The following is a 20,842-nucleotide window of genomic DNA, read 5'->3' on the forward strand; positions in this document are numbered from 1 at the left end:
ATTTATTAATAAAAATATCGTGTACAACAGTTGCTTGTTTATAATCTGTCTTCGGGTGTCTTGATTTGATATACATGTGTGGGGAAAAAAAGTAGACTGTTTAAATAGGCTATAAAAGCACCATTTTGGAACCACAGACTCAGACTAAGTTGCACTGTGTACAATATGAATTAAATAGTCGACAACTGTATTTCCAGTGACTTGAATCTGTCTTTGGTCTTCATTTTTAGTCTGGCATGGGGAACTGAAATCGCCCATGCTTTTCAAAACCAGAGAAGCCAGAGAGACCAGTGAATATTTCCTTATAGATATATTTTAAGTTCCTTGTCCCTTATTGTCTAAAAAGACACATGGTTAGCGATGAGCCAGCAAGTCACCTACCAACTTACTGAGTCACATTATAAGCCACCATGTTTTGACATGACTCCTAGAAGGTTTGCCTTCAGACATCATGCTATTCTCCTGTTGTCATTTTTTGACACAGTAACATTACTCATAACATTTCTGTTGGGGGCAAAACTTCGGTGAATGGAGAAAACATGTGACACCTATTTCAGATGTAACAGGGGACCCAAAATATCTAACCTTCCCACATATTAAAGCTGTGCAAAATTGTGACCGTTTTTCATGTTATGTACAGTTTTCCACTATTCTGGGTGACTCTGCACTCAAATTGTTTGCACTAAGTTACATTAAATCTTTCACATTTTCAATGAAAAATAGTTTGAATTTTAAAGCCATTTCTTCCTGGAAGTGGAGGTCCTCTTTTGCTCCGAAATGGGTTGCTTTTGTCCACCTTACAAGTGATAAAAATGACATTATGTAGCAATGGTTTTGGTGAAATAGTTCGTAACAAGGGCCTCAAATAATATTAAGCATGTGAAGTCAATAGGACTGCTTATGTGCATAATATTAATCACCTGCCTAAGTGCTTATAGATTTGAGGCCAAAATGTGAGAGAGGAAGGAACGGCTCCGATTTTGAGGAGTTTTATCTTTTATTTTGTGTGTTTCACAACTCTCTTTCTGCTACACACCATATGCTTCTGATGAGCCTTGCCATGCCCTTACAGATCTGTCCACCATATACAATTCGTTATGAAGGCATGATATATACCATATCTATGAGAAGATAAGATGGTCTGTTAATTTTATTTTAAATATTTTGACTAATTGTTTTTGTTTCTTTACTGTCCTCCTAGGAACTAACTTCACCCTTGCAGAACTAGGCATCTGTGAGCCGTCTCCCCATCGAAGTGGCTACTGCTCAGACATAGGAATACTTCATCAAGGCTATTCCTTGAGCACCGGGTCTGATGCTGACTCAGACACAGAGGGAGGAATGTCTCCAGAGCATGCTATAAGGCTGTGGGGGAGAGGGATAAAATCCAGGCGCAGTTCCGGTCTGTCAAGTCGTGAGAACTCGGCCCTTACACTGACTGACTCTGACAATGAAAATAAGTCAGATGAGGAAAACGGTAGGCTTGTTTCTTGAATATATGTTTTAATATATATCTATAAGAACATCTGGTGGTAATTTTTGCATATAAATGAGTCACTTAAAAGTTCTTACTTTTCCTTGTCCACTTGCCTTAAAAAAAAAGTAAATAAAAAAATGAATTTTACCAGAAATGACAGGAGAAATTATTATATAATGTACTGGTAGTATATGTTTTAAATAACACATTAATGAATGGTGCTCTTATTCTCCAATAAACTGCATAGCAAAGAATGTGATTTGAAAAACCATGACCTATATCTAGAAATATTCTATTTATTTGTAGGTATTTGCAGGGTTTTTTTCATGGCAGCCTGGGTTTTCTCTTAAAGATGTTCTCAGAATACCACCTTATTTTATACTTTAATTTACAGACAGCAGTGCTTCATGTCTATTACTGAAGAGGAAACTTAGAGCAGATTGTGAAATTTAAAAATGACAAGTGTGAAGAAACTTGTCAGAAAAAAAAATCATATATATGATTTTACCCACAGTGTGAAATAAGGTTAACAGTTTTCAACTTATTAAAACCATATTAACTCACAGTCAATAGGACTCTTGTTCAGGTGTTCTCATGAAATTTTGACAGCTTTATGTGAATCTAAGGTTTCTAATAATTTAATGGTAAGTACATGCAAGGTTTTATAATGCAAATATATGTATCTGAGTGACTCAAAAAGATATGTATATATCTGTTTAGTATAGATTCTTAGCTGTTTAATTAAAAAAAAAAGGTAAATTACATAATGCACAACCCATATAGGACGAAACACATGGGCAATGATTTGTTGTGAATAAAAACTACATTAAGCTAACTCTACTTGAAATGTTTACAAATTAGTTTAAAAAATTCATATAAAACAACTTAAAACTCATTTCTCAGCAACATTCTGTGCCTACTTTAAAAAATGCCTAGCGAGTGAAGATGATTTGCTATGGATAGCAATGCAGTGCCTGCCTTCAATAATTCTCCACACTAAAATGTGAATAAGGCAGGAGTGTATAAGCCAAAGTCACTCTAAAAAAACCAAAAACAATCAAGTTTAATTCTGAAATAAGCCATTTTGGGGGGGTAGAGGAACCACAAGAACAGTGTTCCATTGTAGCATCAATAGAAACATTCAAGGCAACTGCTTGATGTCAGTTACTGCAATAGATTCCTTGCTATGTTATCTGGGGATTTTAAATTATGGTGTGTTGGCACATTTAGCACCTTCAGGTATTTATCTGAAAAGGACTTTTATTTTATTTTACGCTTTCTTCCAGGCCAAGTGGATATTCAGTCCCCACCCCTACTCGTGCCAATTTCAGCAGTGCCAGTATGTTAGGATTTGAAATGCAAGCAGTTAAATGTTAAAGAAGATGAACAAAAAACAAGTGAAACTTTTCAAAATGCTAGAAATATATGACCAAGTTAGACTTAAAGAGCCAAATTTAGCCCTCATTAGATACTAGCAACTCTTGCTGATTTCAGGGGAAATAGTAGGGAAGAAGTTAGCCCATAATCTTTGTATTTCCGTGAATATTGTGGCATGCATTTCTTCATCAAAGTATATGGGGCTTGTGTGTTTAATAGTAATGGCAGATACTAGGAAAGCAAACAACCATAGTGTTAAAAATATATATATATGTAAATATACACTGACTCACTCTACTATTTGATAAACTTATGTGCTTTGTACTCTCATGCATACAATACATTCACTTAATGGCCTGACCCAGAATCCATTGAAGACCATGAAAAAACTCCCATTGACTTCAGTAGGCTTTGGATAAGTCCCAATAATTGTTTCAAATGAATGAACTGCCTAAGGAAGTTCTTTCCATTACTATTCAAGCTCAAAGATTGGGTTTGAGTCTACCCCTGCTGAGGTCAATGGCAGTTTTAATATTGACCATGGTGGATATAGTGACCAACATATTAGGTTTTGCTTGTGAATACTTTTCACCCTGAGAGTTACCTCTGTCTAATTTATCTAAGCTATCTATAAAATGCATTTCAAAAAGGTAGTTTTTCAAACTATATTGTTTACCAAAACAAGAAGGACACTATAAAATGATGTGCAAGACAAAGTATATCAGATTCACTTTTGAATGCATGGTATTAGCACTGTATTTAGTAAAGCTTTTATGATGATAAATGTTTCCGTATGGTTGGCTGTAAAATATTCACACAGATGTGAAATGTCTATTATACAAGCAGAGGTGTTAACTTCAGAAAACTTCATAGTCTCCCTCTCTGACAAATCCTGTTTAGCTCAAAAAATCAGTTCCTTTTCACATCACTGATTTTATGAAGTTTGGGAATGTATTATCATATAGATTGACAGGTGCCCCACTAGGGTTCAGCACCACTGCCTGGACACTTACAGAGCCATCATTAATTTCTTTCACTTGTGTCCAGCAATGGTTTCCTACATAATAAACACTGTGTCCTTCAGAACCAAATCAATAACCTGTTAGATATGCTTCTCTTGAAGAGGAAGTAACAAGAATCTACACTTCAAGAGAAATGCATTCTCCAGTACAGTTTCAAGAGTCATAGGCATAAAACAAGACATTTCTTGGTATAGAAGTTTATACTTTGCCCCAACCACATTAGTTGAACTCATGATGCATAGATTTCATTGAGTTTATTTAAAGCACTGCATGCCCTTTTTCTTGACATGGTTCAGCTGCTTTACTGCAATGCACTATTACAACTCTAAAAAGGTGACATTTTTGAGACTGAGATGTTAATCACAAATTCTATCATTCCACTTCAAAATAATAAACTGTCGATTTTCTTTTAATATTAAATCAATGTTGGTACTTCTCGATACATTTCCAAGTAGTACAGAGGTAGCTTAATTGCTATAAATCACACTAATATTACTATTTTCAGTGCTTCTGCTAATTCAAATCCATTGACAAGGTTTAGGACTATTTTTTTTTTTTTTTTGCTTTTAGAGTTGGTATGATTGACTGTTATCTTAAATTAGAATTGTGTGAGCCTTGAACTAATAGGTTTGAAATGCATATTGATAAATTGAAATAATTTAATGTAAATTCATTTAATTTGCTGATTTACTTGGGCAGAAACTCTTTCCTGACAAAACAGGATATTGAAGATCCAGTTGGAAAAGCAACACTTTTTTTATTTTTACAGTCCTGACACTTTTTTTCAATACATTATCCTAGAATTTAGAAACACGTCTAGAAATGTAACTTTTATAATGCTGTCTGTAATTGGTGTGATCCCTTGTAAGAGAGGCATCCAAGGAGAATGTGAATATGTAAGGGCAAACAATACTCTTGTAACCACGATCAACTGGATTCAGAGCTTCTGGTTACCTGAATCATTACAGGTGTTCATCCAAAAAATGTAAAGCAAACATTTATAAGCAAGTTTGATTTATCTTGCACCGGGTGTGCCTTATGCTAGGTAGGCAAAAAGAGTCAGTTTTTGGGACCCACAGGTAGTGGGGTATACACTCAAATTTATCAGAGTTCCAAAGCTTTCTGTTCTCTTGGTGCTCTGCTAGTTGTGTCTAATCTACAGGGGGCATTATTTAAAAAGTAAACATTTGCTGACAGTGACCTCACTATTAAGTGGCAATAACAGTATCTCACACAATCCTGGGTGGTTACTGATAGCAAATGGTGATTTATAATAGTTATCCCTGTAAAAAAGAGTTTACCATGGAGGGTGGGTGTTAATACAGGGATTTTGTTAATTGTGAGAAGTGGGTTTGAAGAGATGCTGTCTCCCTAAGAATAACATTGGAGATGCTCAAATCCCAACCTATGCCCACATGAATTTGGTTAGGGCCAGGTTCTGCCACTCTTACTGATGCTTAGTCACAAATTACTCACTAATGTACAACTTAACATGAATAAAAGGTTAGAACCTGCCCCTTACAAGATATGGGTCAGATCGTCAGCTGGTATAATCAGTGTCACTCCATTAAAATCTTCTTCAGTGGTGCTACTTTATACCAGCTGAAGAGCAGGCTAATTTAACCCTACATTAGTTACAGAATTAGGCCTATACTCACGTAAGACCTCATTTGGAATGCATGAGTATGAGCTGCATATTTGTGCCCTGACTTTAGAAGGAGGTTGGCTTGTAATGGAAACTAATGTAAAGCCATTTAAACTAAAAGGATGACTATCATTTGCTTGGTATATAAATATTGTAAATTGATGAATAAATCCTAAATGAACTTTTAATTACCTTCCCCATCCCCTCCAAAAGCCATTCTAATTATGGCTTCTTTTTAAAAAGACAGATAACGTTATGAGGTTGTGATCAGGTGTAGGGTACAAGACTCTACTGGGCTAAAACACTGATTTGCCATGAATTGCATTTGTGGGTGTTGCAGCTTATTGATCCTGCTTTGTAACTGTCCAGTGTGGCCCTTATGCCAGCCAGGAATTGTTGAAGTAGAGCAGTGCGCTGACCAGCTCTTTTACTCCCAGAGCTGCAAGGAAAGATGGGGTGGAATTTGCTACCTTCACTCTGTTCTCCATGATCATTTTCCCGCACAGGGTGAATCTTCAGCTAGCTGGTTATAGCAGTTTTATGACCTATTTGCCTTCCCAAAGCAATGTAAATTGTATTCTATCCAGGTTCTTATAAAGTGCCCAACTCTATGGTATTTAAAAGCTAGGCTCTGACCCACAATTACTGATGGTGTTATGGAATGTTTTATTGATCAGCTAATGAAGAGATTAGAGGTAGGGAGCAATATGTTGGAGAACATGGAATGACTCAAAATTCAGTGTTTTGTGATAAAATAAAGCCAGTGAATTAAGTGCTTCAACAAAATTATAGTAAGCAAAATGGGTGGTTGAAAAGGAATTAACTAACCTATCAAGATCTTTCCTGCTAAGTGGTATTTTGAACCAAGTAACATTTTGTAAGCACTTTGTCTATATATCAAGAAGGTAGTTAGTTATTAAAAGAAAGATCAGCTGGCACTATGAAAGAAAGTCAGTGTTGTGTTTTGGGATGGAGTTAGAACAACCGTGTCAATGGTATGGACTAGGAGTGCAATGCAGCATACACTTGGGACCAGTTGGCAATCCCTCTCACTGGGATTCATAACATTACTAATATTGATGTCATGAAGGCAACTAGACAATTCCTGATTTACAGTGATTAAAGGGGAGAGTTAAACAGACCTGCGTGTCAATGTCATATCAAAGAAACCACAGGCCATAGTAATGAAAAATAGAAACAGGAGACAGCATGTAGATTCAAGATACTCACCAGCAGTGCACCACTGCAAACGCTGAAAGGAACAAATACAGTGCAGATGTACCCATAAGCAAAATTTTCAGATTGGTATGAATTTAAACCAGGTTAAATGCTAACATCTTAAGGAGAATAACCAGCTATAGCATAAAAGAAGCTAACTGGATGATACTTCATATTTTACTGGTGGCTTATTTTTTCTTCCAAGGGTATTATGATGATGCATCTGTGTCAGCAATCATTGAGTTAGGGTGACCACATTTGGTTTTGGCTGCCACTTTCCTATATCAGCACCTTAATTGCAGGTACCTGATACTATCATTGGGAACAGCAGGACATAACATAAAATGATATTTTTAAATTATTATGTTGTTTTAAATGTATTTAAGGCTTCTACTGTAATGTAACTAAAATATCAAATATTTCAATTGTTTTGAAGTAACTTCTTTTTCTCAGCTTTACATTTATATGTTAGAAGGTAAATAAAATCAGTTTTGTGGACAGAGGAGACCTCTCAGGACTCACGTTATATTATTAAGGTAAAGAGTCAGACTACCAAAGTGACAGATAAAATTGTATCTGAGTTGTAGTGGCCCTCAACTGTATATACTGAGGAAATAGGGAAGAACAAAAAGCAGGGGAAATAAACCTATATCAAATTTCCGTAGAGCAAGGAAATATTTCAGTGTTATATGGTGTTAATCTGTGCCTAAATGTTAAATGAATCTGCTATGAGATTCAGGATTTAAAATAATTACTGTATAGATAAATAAGGACCTGCAGAGAATGACTCTGAAAATCAGCAAAAACAAAGAGGTACTTGTGGCACCTTAGAGACTAACAAATTTATTTGGGCATAAGCTTTCGTGTTCTAAAACCCACTTCATCAGATGCATGGAGTGGAAAATACAGTAGGAAGATATATATATATATATATATAATATAACAGTACATGAAAAGATGGGAGTTGCCTTACCAAGTGTGTGTGTGCGGGGTCAAGACAATTCAATTAAAGTGGGATATTATCAACAGTATGAAAAATCACTTTTGTAGTGGTAATCAGGGTGGCTCATTTCAAACAGTTGACAAGAAGGTGTGAGTAACAGTAGGGGGAAATTGGGGAAATTAAAAATCAGGCTATCATTAAATTAAAGGCCAGATTGTGGTTTTAAGTCCCAGGCTTCATTTTATGGGGCATAAGTTGAGAGGCTGCAGTCAGGAGAGAGTTCTGAAGTGTCGCATAGAACTCTTGCCAGCAACCCTGGATCTCACACAAGTGAGTGACAGCTTTGCCACCCATCTACAGTGCAACGTGGGATATGAGCCCTTAGCCCTGACCTCTTCCAACCCTTCTGGAGATTGTTCTCCCTATTTCTGATGGAAAATGGTTTCTGCACAGGATCACACACACAGTACATCCTTGTGGGACTAACCATTAACTGGTTGAGAGAATCCCAAAGGGTGAACAATTTTCAGGAACAACATCTATCAACTCTAAATATGTCAAACGCTGTGGGATGTAGGACTGCATCAGCCTCTGTTGACCTATATTTTTTTTGTCTTCCCTTTCCCTTCTTATTTTTTTTAATTGTTTAAAAGTTTGATTTTTTCTTTTTCTTTCATGGAAACAATAAGATAAGTTTACATCACTTATTGTAACATCACTATCGAAGTCTAGCAAAATGGAAGACAGATTTGGTAACAAAAATCATATTTTTGTTTTGTACGGCAAAGTGTTTATTACACAAGAGCATAAGAGGACAAATAATTTTTAAAAATTGCTTGTGTCCTTTTAAAATTCTTTTAAAGCTCACAGTATTAAATGCCACAGTTAAGCATGTAATGCCACTATGATGTATATTCTAAATCTGTAAAGAAATTTACTCACATAAGGTAACCTAAGTTGGTATTGACCTCGTTTTTTGTTGCTGTCTCAATCAAAAATAGAATGAACACCATAATTTGGCATTTCTCCAAGATACCATGGAATCAGAGACTTCTATTTATGCTCAAAAACAAAAGATAAAATGTTACCACATGGGGAAAATGTAGAGAGAACAGGTCAAGATTTAGGGCTCTACAACTGAGTTGTTTTACTTATTTTCACTGTCTTGTTCTTGGGCATGTTGCTCTCTTGTTTTTCCTTGCATTTTTGTTCAACTTTATATTTCTGATTTCATAAGTTGCACATAGAAGGTTATGATGAAAGTGTGGCTTCTACTCTCTAAAAATGATTTTTGAGATTTCATGTTTGTGTGTCTGAATGGCAGTTCGCAGTTAGAGATTTTCTGTTAACTGGCATCCCCAAAAACGTTGAGACCTGAAAGCCAAGCAGAGTTCTCTTGGTGCTCATCAATAGTAAAGATTCTGCAAGTGGAACTTAGTTAACAATTCTGTATTTGATATACTTGTGTTAATTGGACCACTGCAGACAGGGGTGCTTGAACAATTTGTAATGTGGAGGTGCTGAGAGCCATTAAACCAAACCATATATACTGAAAACCACTTTAAGCCAAGGGCTTTGGCAGCACTCCCAGCACCCCTAATTCCAGCACCTATGACTGCAGATGCTGGAGAGTGAAGTGGAGTCTTAAGTACTAACAAAAGGAAAAAGTATGGGCTGATGCGGGATACTTAGTAAAGTGAGTAGATCTAACTGGGGATATACGAAGGGAGCAGATCTCTGAAATAAGAATGTACAATTTTTACATATGCACTTTTCTCTTTATAGGCTCATTTTAAAGAGGGATGAACTAGCAGTAAGATAATATACACTTTACATCCAAGAGCAACAAGAAAGCTGTAGATTTAATGTAAGATTTGAAGTATAATATTGATTTGAACAGGTGAGAAGAGTGTAAAACAAACTAGAAATGTCCAATTGACCTTCAGGGCACTCACATATCGCAAGGCGGAGAGCCTGCAGAGCTGTGCCCAGATCTTTCTGTTTAGTAGTACAGCTTAGCTTGACTCCCCTCCCCACACAGAAGCAAGGATGTTGCTGGAGAGCAATGGGAAGAGGTGCCCCAGAACTAGATTTTCTTAGGTCTGCCAGAGGCTCGAGGCCATCCCAGAGACATCTGGCCCAGAGTGATTAGCGCATATTCACAAAATGGAGGCCCATACATAACACACATAAGAGGATTTTTAAAAAGATAATACAAAGAGTGCTGATGTGAATGGGCATGGAAATACTTTATCTGTACTTTAGGAAAGCTTGTGAAGTACTTCTTAAATGACAAATTTAAAAGGTCATCAAGACTGGTATCAAAGCTCAGGTGCTTAAGTGGATCCAATTTTGATTTGATCTCAAAACCCAAGGACGCTTCTGAGAGGATGCAGTTTGGGAATGAGGGAATTGACTAGCAGAGGTGACTTAAGGACATAACACAGATCATCTACAATTTTGTTCAGGTAAATGGCTTATGCAAATCAATGCAGAGAAAGGCAAGGTAATGAAGTTGGGCACAAAAAATGAAGCAATATATATATCAGTAATGGTCATAAGCTTTAAAACACTGAGCAAGAGAAGGATATGATGTACTGGTTGATAAAATCTAAGAGGGTTTTCACAGGTTTAAAAGATACCCAATAACCCTTTGGTGCATACCAATGCTGAACAAATACAAGTGGTGGTAAATATTCAAGCATGTCAAAGGAGCTAGGTAGATGATATCTGGAATAGAGTGCTTAGTTATACATAGAAAAGGAATGTTCTGCATGGTGCAGTAGCAACACCTACATTTATGTTGACTGAGACTTTTCAATAATAACCCATGTAATTCAGTTGCTTATAACTAGAACACAAATTATTCTGCAGATGTGCAATTTCCTGTAGAATTCCCTCCCTGACACAGAATTGTGCTCCAGAATCTGAGCTTTCATTAAAAAAAACAAAAAAGATACTAGACGTTTTGATTGCAAAGGAAACCTCAAAGGTATGAACTACAGTAGAACCCTCAGAGTTACAAACACTTCGGGAATAGATATTGTTCGTAACTATGAACAATATATTATGGTGATTCTTTCAAAAGTTTACAACTGAACATTTACTTAATACAGCTTTGAAACTTTACTATGCAGAAGAAAAATTATGTTTTTAACCATTTTAATTTAAAAGAAGCAAGCACAGGAACAGTTCCCTTATCTTGCCAACTTTTTTTAAACTTTCCCTTTATATTTTGTACTAATTTACATTTAAAACAGTACTGCACTGTATTTGCTTCTCCCCACCCCTGTTACTGCCTGATTGCGTACTTCCTGTTCCAAATTATGCTTGACTGCTCAGTTTGCAATTCTGAGGTAAAATGATGCAAGTGTCATCTGGCATCTCCTGGGAGTCTGACACAATAGCTCAGACAACTGTGGGATGCTCCACTCATTTCAATCGGGTCCCTGTAGACTCTTTAATTCTACAGTATGGCATTTTCCCAAGATGCCATGGAATTCCCTATTTTGCTGTCGTCAGGATCACCCCATTTTTTTCTGTTTTATTGTAACAGGACCTGCCTGCAGCCACTTCTTGCTCTGCAAATTTTCCCACAAGAGGAAGCCTTACCTGTGTTTTTGCCTGCCGCAAGAAAGCGGGAATAAAGGATATTTCATGGCGATATTTTCATGTATTTATTCCTGCTCCTGTATTTTTCACCTCATACATCTGAAGAAGTGGGTTCTAGCCCACAAAAGCTTATGCCCAAATAAATTTGTTAGTCTCTAAGGTGCCACAAGGACTCCTCATTTTATTTTGCGAATAAATTTAAGGTTGTCATGGAATTTAGAGGGTCCAGCTACAGAATTTAGGAGTTGTTACCATGAAATTTGTTCACTTTGGGTACTTCTACCTGGCAATAAAAGAAGCATGGCACAGCTCTGGCAGGCCCAAGTCAGCTGACTCCGGCTTGTACTGTGGGTTTCTAGAATTGCAGTGTAGATGTTGGGGCTCAGGGACACTCCCACAGGGGAGGGGAGGATCTATTTATTGCAGTGAAGACATACCTTTTGTGTCCTAGAATAAAGAAGGTCCCAGTTATAAATTCATCATACATTTAACTGTTTGTGTGCATATTTTTCATGCTTGGCCCTCTGCCTTAGATTTTATTAGTTGTGATTTTTTTTTTCTGGTTCGGGTTTGTAACAAATAATTCAAAACTGAGTGTTGTGTTTGAATGACCTTTGATGAGCCACTGGCTTTGTAATGAATTAGTAAGTTATTAGGAACTTGTAACAAAAGCCATTATAATAGAACCTCACTAATTATCACTTCCACTAACCCATCAGCCCTATACTTTTTTTCATTAAACTTTCAGCTTCACCCCACTTCTTGTCTTAGATTTAATAGTAGAGGGAAGTGATAATGGGATGCCATATCATTAACTGGATGATAATTTTATAAGATGTTGTAAAAATGTATTGTGCACTATAATGAGGTATTATAAATGAAACTGAACTGTTTGTCAAAATATTTTCTAAAATTTCATATTTCAAGATGAGCTCATAATTATGCAGTTATGTGAAAGGAGGGGGTTATTGATTATAAAACCACTGTGCTATGAGCTATATCTTGGGGGAGGGGGGTGAGAGAGAGTGAGTGCAATGTAGATTTAGTAAAGTAGACTCAGATGATAGGGTAGGTCAACAAAGTAAGCAAGCAACAATGCTTCTGCTCAAAGTGTGATTTTAATTTGAATAATGCCTTTGTATATTTTTGCACAATAAAAATAAACTTGGGTAGATTTGAATGTTAATATTGTTTTAATTCAACTTATCACAGTTAAACATAGGAGTATGTGTGTATGTATGTATGTATATATGTATATATAAATTAAACCAAAGCAAGCATCTCAAGAATATATTCTGCATTATATTTGTTTCCACTTTCTCTTTACCTAGAAAGTCTGTAAGACTTCACCCAAAGTTTCCTCTAATTCTTCTAGGATCAGATTCAGATCTTTGCTCATGTAGAATTGTACTTTCCACTGTCTGCAATCTTCTTGATTACAAATATTTAGGTATTTCATTAACTAAAGAATAGTTGGGTCAGTTGGAATATTGCATTTTTTCCAGTCATTCATTTATGCAACTAGGTCTAAGCCTAATGTGTGCATATGCAATATGTGTGCTATGTATATCTCACACACATTGCATATATACACAGTTTATTATTAGTCTTAGAACTCATTTTTATATCACATTATATAAATATGTAAAATATAAATAAAACTAGGCCTCAGCCTAACTAATATACATGAATTTATACACACACAATACTTAGTTTTATGTCATGCATGCTAACTCTAAATATTTCATACAATGCATTTTCTTATTGCAGTCTGTTCAGTGTCCATTTTTAATTGTCAGTTTACCTAAGTACATCTATTTTGATATAATTAAAACTAACATTCTTTCTAGCTCTGTTTAGAAGTAAATCAGAAAATGCATAATTTTGAGGAATTTTTTAAATTTTATTTCTTGGTGCTAATTTTGTTTTTAGCATATTGGAATAAATGTAGCTGCCTGCAAAAATAAGATTCCAAATTCACTGTGGGTTTTAGTTAAAAATCAGTGTTTTAAACATTTTATATTAATCTATTCAATAAATGCAGCTTGTGAAAACTCCACGTATTCCATTGCTTTAGCTGAAAAGAAACCTAGTTCAGGAACCACAATTCTGTTTTGACAATTCTGATCCTCTTACAGTCTTGTTTCAAGAAACTGCAGAGATCATTGGAAATGCCTCAAGAGGGCTCAAGTTGTCGCTGTCAGACCAAACCCAAATGTTTGTTATAGGCAGCTATTTTTCCATCCCCAAAACCCTCACCCGCTGAGTCTCTCAATGCTCAGTTCTCTCACCTATATTATTCAACATCTATATGAAGCACTTGGTATAGATCAGGAGTCGGCAACGTTTGGCACGCGGTTCACCAGGGTAAGCATCCTAGCGGGCCGGGCCAGTTTATTTACCTGCTGATGCGGCAGGTTTGGCCGATCGCAGCCCCCACTGGCCGCGGTTCGCTGTCCCGGGGCAATGGGGGCGGCGGGAAGCGGCACGGGCGAGGGATGTGCTGGCCGCGGCTTCCCACCGCCCCCATTGGCCCGGGTTGGCAAACCGCGGCCAGTGGGGGCCGCGATTGGCCGAACCTGCCACGTCAGCAGGTAATTAAACTGGCCCGGCCCGCTAAGGTGCTTACCTTGGGGAGCTGCGTGCCAAACATTGCCGACCCCTGGTATAGATGGTGACACATTATGTGCTGTAGTGACAACATTATGGAAACATCCAGCTCTCTGTATTATTTATGTCAAATGTAAACACACCTGTCTTCCGCTTTTCTCTTTATCTATCCAAAATTGGCATCTGGATAAAGAACATCTGACAAAAATGGAAAACCGATAACACATAAGTAATTCTGGAAGACGGAAACATTTTGAAGAACTTGCCTTTCATATAAAATTCCTTAGTATTGAAGGCACATTCAAGTGGTCTGCATTCTTAGGATCGTTTTAGGACTTGTCAGTACTTCTGGAGACCAAATATACATGGTGGCAAAAAATGCTCACTACTATTTGTGATTGGGAGGACACCTGCCCTCTGTACTTTTGAACCTATGTACAGTGGATCAGCTCATTAGTGACCTTTAAAGCTTGAATGTCGCATCTCATTATATTGTTTTGCAAGTGTCACTAGGTGGTGCCATTGCATGTTGTCTTCCAAATTCTTTTTCTTAGTATGCAAACTGTTGTGTTGGATAGACCTGCTGTGGTAGTGTCCGAGTTATGCAAGGTTCAGTATAGAGGCAGTGGTCTTTGGATACTGGGCTGTAATCTGGGTGTACTCTTCAACTCAGACCTCTCTAGGTCCTCACATCCAGGCTATGTCTGACTTACAGATTCTTTTTGCATAACATCTCTAAGATTAGGCCTTTCCTGCCCATTCACACAGCTAAAACTCCCATCCAGGTTCTCATCATCTAGCATCTTGATTAGTGCAACAAACTCTCTGACCTTAACAAATGCGATCTTTTCCCACTTATGTACATTCAGAATCCAGCTGCAAAAATCTTTTTCCTAGCTTGTTGCTTTGACCATGTCACCCCTTTCATTCCATCCCACTACCAGCTCCTTGTCCTATCATATCATACATAAGTTACTTGTCTTTTTTCAAGGCCATTCATGGCCTATGCAAGCCTAGGTATCATCTCTCTGATTAGAGACATTTAGGCAGAGTTGCTTTGTGGGAACTGGGCATTGGTTTGAGCTGAGACTACTGGGCGGGGTTTGCCTACATGCTATTCAATATTTCTTTTCCAGGACTTGTGAATACGTATTAATAAAACAAGTTACAGTTAGAATATCCCATACTGTTACTGATTTCTTCTCCATTAGGAAATGGATCTTCAAGACCCTAGACATCTCTTACTGCTCAGTAGAGGGGCAACACTGATGTCAGAATGGGACACTAGAGTCAGCAGAAGGGATAACAATATTTTAGGTTATGTCTGCACTTGTAGCTCAGAATCACACTCCTAATTTCCTGTAGACATACTTGTGCTAGCTCTCATTGAACTAATGTGCTAAAAATAGTAGTGGACGCAGTAGGTATATTCTAGGTTGGCTAGCATATACCACTTCCCCTGATATTGTGGCAACACTATTATTTCTAGAGTGCTTGCTCAGATGAGAGCTAGTCCAAGCTGGGAATCACAGCTCTGATTCCTAGTATAGGTATAGCTTAGAGCACCGTTTCGCAAATGTGGCCACCATGGTCGCATGCGGCCACCAGGGGTTTTCCCTGAGGCCACGACAGTTTCCTGGGCAGTGGGGGGAGGGAAGCATTAGTCCCTCCCCTTCCTCCCTGTTGTGCCACCTCTGAGGCCTCTCTGTAGACACAGGTGTGGGACACAGCACTTAAGGAGCAAGGTAAGAAGGTGAGGTGGCGAGGCGAGCAGCGGGGCCTGGTGAAGCAGTAAGGAGCGGTGAGCCAGCAGCGGGGAGGGTGTGGCTGCAAGCGGGGAAGTGAGGAGGCAGGTGGGGGGGCGGGTGAGGAGATGAGCGGCGAATGGGGTGGGTGAGGAGGCAAGGGGCAGAGGGTTCTGGCGGAGGAGTAAGGAGGCGAGCGGCAGGCCAGCAGTAGGGTGACGATGCGGGCTGGAGGGGTCTGTCTGCGAGCAAGGGAGTGAGGATGTGAGTGGTGAGCCACCTGCAAGTGGGAGTTCTTGTGGTAGGCAGTGGGGCCTCTGTGGCAGGGGAGTGAGGGGCGAGTGGTGGGTGGGAGGGTGAGAGGAGCTGAGCGGCATGTGGGGGACTGAGGAGGAACACAGGAACACAGGTGAGCGGTGGACACATGGGCAGCCCGCACTTTGGGGAGGCTAGCTCCCGACTCCACCCCTTCTGCCCGCACTCCCCATTGGCAGCAGGAGCCCACGACCCCCTATACCTGGAGCCACAAGTCCCGTGTGCCGCGTCCTTCCCCCACCATGGCCAGAGGAGCCCCGAGACCCCACACCCACCTGCCTGGAGGAGCTCTAGCTGGGTGAAGCCTGGAGCGCCCCCACCCCTCCATCCAGAGGAGCTCCCGGCCGTCCAAACCCCTAAGCTCCCCACACCTGCCCAGAGGAGCCCCAGGCCAGCTGCAGCCATGCCTCCCCTCTCCTCCCCAGCCCCAAGCCACCCAGTACGTTTTTCATTATTATTTGGACTTCTATGATGTTAAAGCATTTTTAAATTTACTTCAGAATTGTTATATAGACACCCACTTTTACCAAAAAAGCAAAAGAATTAATAAAAAAGACAAAAAATGTGCAAAGCACCTTATTTGTGTTTCTATTCTGTTAGGTCCAGTAAAGAATAGAAATAACTCTGCATTATTTTTATTATTGAGTCTGCAAAAAAAACCCAAAACCTTACATAAATAAATTACAATGATTTGGATGTATATATGTGCATATTTCTTTATTAACTTTAAGAAAAATAAATAATATTAGGAAAAAGTGAGTCCATCAAAAACCCAGTCGCAGGTATACATCGTACGTGAAAAGTTGGGAGTTGCCTTACCAGGTCGGCAGTCAGTCTAATGAGACAATTTAATTATTAGTAGAATAACAAAGGAGGAAAAATCACTTTTATAGTGGTAATGAGGGTGGCCCATTTCAAACAGTTGGCAAGAAGGTTTGAGTAACAGTAGGGGGAAATTAGTATGGTAAAATTAGGTTTTGTACTGACTCATCCACTCCCAGACTTTTTTCAGGCCTAATATGATGGTGTCCAGTTTGCAAATCAATTCCAGTTCTGCAGTTTCACATTGGAGTCTGTTTTTGTGAGAGTTTTCCCTGAGTGAAGGCCAACTGTGACTACAGGAATGGACGTTTTCCATTTCCTACATTTTCTTGTCTTGTTTTTCAAAATGAAAAACATAATTCCCAGCCAGAAGGGCCAAATCTTGTTCACTTCAGGAAGCCTGTTTGCATGAGTAATATGAGTGAGCTAGGCAATAACATATGTCAGTGCCAAAAACCTATTAAAGGTCCATTGAATTGTGTTTAAATAACCTAAGTTTATCCATAAAGTTTCTAATACTGAAGGCTTTACTCAAGCAGAGCTTCAAGGGATTTGTCAAAAATATAAATGGGCATTTTGCAAAAGTGAGAACAGCAATATCCGGCTCAAAGGGACAGATCTGGGCAAATTCTGTGGCTGGCAATTATGAAAACAGTGGTGTTCGCCTTTAATAAAGGGAACCTTTATAGTAAATGTTTTCACATTGCACAATTTTTTTCAAGTAAAATAAATCTTAGGGTCAGATTCTGCCACCCTAACACACTTGACATTGTATCTGTTGAAACAGTGGCATTGCTTGTGAAGTAAGGTACTGATCAACATGAGGAAGGGCAGCAGAACCTGACCTTTAAATGATTGTCTGTGTACCCTGTGCTCTCTGCCCCTTGTAGTGACTAGGCCTTACAGAGAGGTTTATGAGGTTGCTCTAACCTTTGTGTTAAGGACCCTGTCTGCTTTAGCTCAAGCACCTAGAGGCTCATGCTTTTAGATCGAGAGATCCCAAATTCAATCTGTGCTGCTAGTGGCCCATCTTGAAGCATTGCATTACATCCACATCTTTAATTCAGTGTAATTCCTGAATCCTTCATTGTCATAAATATCAGATTGTCTACTGTTCAAAAAAATAAAAGACAAGCAGGTATAAAGAGGCTGTAACTGTGCCTCGGTTGGTCACAACTGAGGATTCCAAATTCAAGATGAACGGCTGAGAAATAGGGCAGATACACCCCAGGACTGGTGGCTAATCCCCAATAGGATATATCAAACCAGCAACAAAAGTAAACTTCTGTTTCACCACACTGGCTAACAAGCAGTCATAAAAGCAGTTTCCTTGGGCATCCCAATCCTTGTATTAGTAGCAAAAACACTGGATTTAAAGGTGAGTGGTTCTTTACAACCGGTCTCATCAAATAAACAGTTCTTCTGATCCCAAAGGACCAGCCACACACCCAGGTTAACTTAGATCTTACCCCAAAATCACACTGTTACCAATCCTTTAGTATGTAAAATCTAAAGGTTTATTTCTAAAAATAAAGGAACATGAGAGTTAATATTGGTTAAAGGAATCAAATACAGTAATTGCAAAGTTCTTGGTTCAGGCTTGTAGTAGTGATGGAATAAACTGCTGGCTTAAATCAAGTCTCTGGCTGCTTCCAAATCATTGGGAGTGCATTTGTTTATTAGAATGCTCCCATTAGTATAGTCCATAATCCAGAGGTTTGGGCAAGAAAGAGGCTGGAGCAGGATAGAGGCCTTTTATAGTTTCTGCCATGTGGAGAGCATCCCATTTTTCTTACTGTGGAAAATTACAGCAACAAGATGGACTTTGGAGTCACAGGGGAAAGTCCTATGTCCATGCATTTTGCCTAGTTACAGCAGGAAATTCCATTAAGTGTAGGTGGGCATCTCCCATGGTCCATTGTCAATCAAGTTCTTTTCATGGGCCACTCAATTTGAAATAGTCCCTCCAAGATGTGCTGGCTAGCTACCTTATGGGCGGTACCCCAGGAGCAAACATTTGAAATCCAGGTATAGAGCCAATACTTATAACTTCAAATACAAAAATGATACATGCATACAGATAGCATAATCATAACCAGCAAAGCATAACCTTTTCATAGATGCCTAATTTGACAATCTTTGTACAAGATTTGCTGCAAATATATGACAGTGGTTGCAACAATGATCTATATGGTCATATTTCAGTCCGATAACGTCACAGAGGCATTAGGTATCAATAGGGCACTGCTGACACAGAAGGGAGGGACTTTCTGCAGATGAGATGACACCTGCTAGAATGTGCAGAATGCCCCATAAACCTATCCTTGCTTGGCATCTGTGCCCTGTTGAAAATGAGACACTATCTTGGGAGTAGGCATAATGCCATCCAATTACAACAGCATGACTGTAGGCAAGAGACAATGTGAGAGCATCCTTTGTTTGCAAGAAGCCTGACATTCAGAAATGTTGAAAGGTTAGCAGTTGGATCCTTCCCACTAAGGTTAAGTGATTTTTCTCAATGTTGGATTAACATTCAAGGTTGAAAGTCTAACTTGCATTTCTTCAGAAGATGGGTTGTAGGAACTGGTGAATCAGGGACAAATGATCCACAGGGAACTTTTTATAAATCTACTGCTGTGACTTGAGTGGAACTAGATAAAAAATGGGTTCAGCCATTTTCCTTAGACTGTTACTACTTAATAGAACCTTAAAATAGGATAAGCTATGGCAAATTTATGAATCTTTGTGGTAATTAGGTTTGGAGGGGAATTTTGTGAGCTGCTGACAGCAGCTAAAACTCCTGAGACCTGTAAAGAATTGTATTTTTTATATAATCCCACAGATTGCTTGTGCTTTACACATGAAACAGACATGGCCCCTGTCCTAGTAATCTTATAATTTATAAGAAGAAAAGTAGAAAAAGAAAAGAGGGAAATGAAGAAAAGAATTGTGATTAAATGGCAGTGTGACGTTGTCTTGTCGCTCCTTTTTTCTTTAAATAAGTAAACTATGACATGATTAGAAGTCAGAAGTCCAGTGTTTAAAGTCCTCCTTCAAGAAGTGTATTTTGAAGAGGGAACTGAAAGAGGAATAGGTAAAGGCATGAAAGACTTGGTCAAAGAGAGGGCTGCAGGCATACAGGGCAGTGTGAAAAGAGGAGAGAGTGAAAGGTACAAAGGGAAAGTGGGAACAGATGAGCAGAGAGGTAGAAGAAACTAGATTATCCTTGAAAGCAGGAACAAGGAATTACATGAGATGTAGAGCTATGGGAAGCCAGCAAAGGAATGAAAGATGAGGCATAACCAAGACCTAGACATGGGGTTTTGTAGTAGGGGAATCAAGATTTTGTAGATACGACCATACTTTAAGACTGTCAAATTTTATATAGTTAATTTGTTAAAATAGTGACACCGTTGTTTTTAAACTAAAACTGTTTGTGTAACTTGAACTTTAAAAGTGACTAATGCATCACAGCTAGTTATCACTTTTTGATTTATTTAGTGTGCAGTATTCTGCACTGACAAACTGTTATGAGATTATTTCATACCTAGTAAATGCCTGTCCAGGAAACACTGTGCTCACCAGGGAAGCCATGCAGATTTCAAGGCTCAGTCAAATTGAACTGGGAGGGATGGGATACAAACTTGGAACCTTGCTGTAAGAAATATAGAAGCATAGGAATCGGGTCAATTCATCTAATCTAGATCCCCTCTCTCTGGCAATGACCAGCAGCAGACACTTCAGAGGAAGGTGCAGGAAACCCCATGGAGAGCATTTGGGGATTATTCTGTCCATAAAGAATAGTTCTTTCTAACCTGTCAGTGTGTGGCTGGTTTGTCCTTTGAAGCATGAAGATCTATATGCATGGGGTTTTATCCCATCTAATATAACTGTGAGTGTCCATGTTATAGCTAGCAATTTATTAAACTTTTTAAAAAATGTAAGTTCTTGGTGTGAATAATTTCCTGTGACAATGAGTTCCCCAAGTTAATTACAATTTGTATAATTGTAGTGTGTGCATATATATACACACACACGTGTACATATGTGTGTGTG

General features: G+C 38.6%; 1 protein-coding gene across 1 annotated transcript in view; it reads left to right on the forward strand.

Annotated features, from left to right (window-relative positions):
• LOC117881325 (teneurin-2-like) overlaps positions 1–1,500 on the forward strand; it is a 219,016-nt gene extending 217,516 nt beyond the window's left edge. The window contains exon 3 of the mRNA XM_034778438.1: positions 1,202–1,500. Within this exon, the coding sequence (XP_034634329.1) occupies positions 1,202–1,494 (293 nt within the window). The 3' untranslated portion in view covers positions 1,495–1,500. The remainder of the gene's footprint in view (positions 1–1,201) is intronic.
• Positions 1,501–20,842: the final 19,342 nt, after the last annotated feature.

Source organism: Trachemys scripta, chromosome 8 (genome assembly GCF_013100865.1).
Source record: "Trachemys scripta elegans isolate TJP31775 chromosome 8, CAS_Tse_1.0, whole genome shotgun sequence".
NCBI classification, from domain to species: domain Eukaryota; kingdom Metazoa; phylum Chordata; order Testudines; family Emydidae; genus Trachemys; species Trachemys scripta.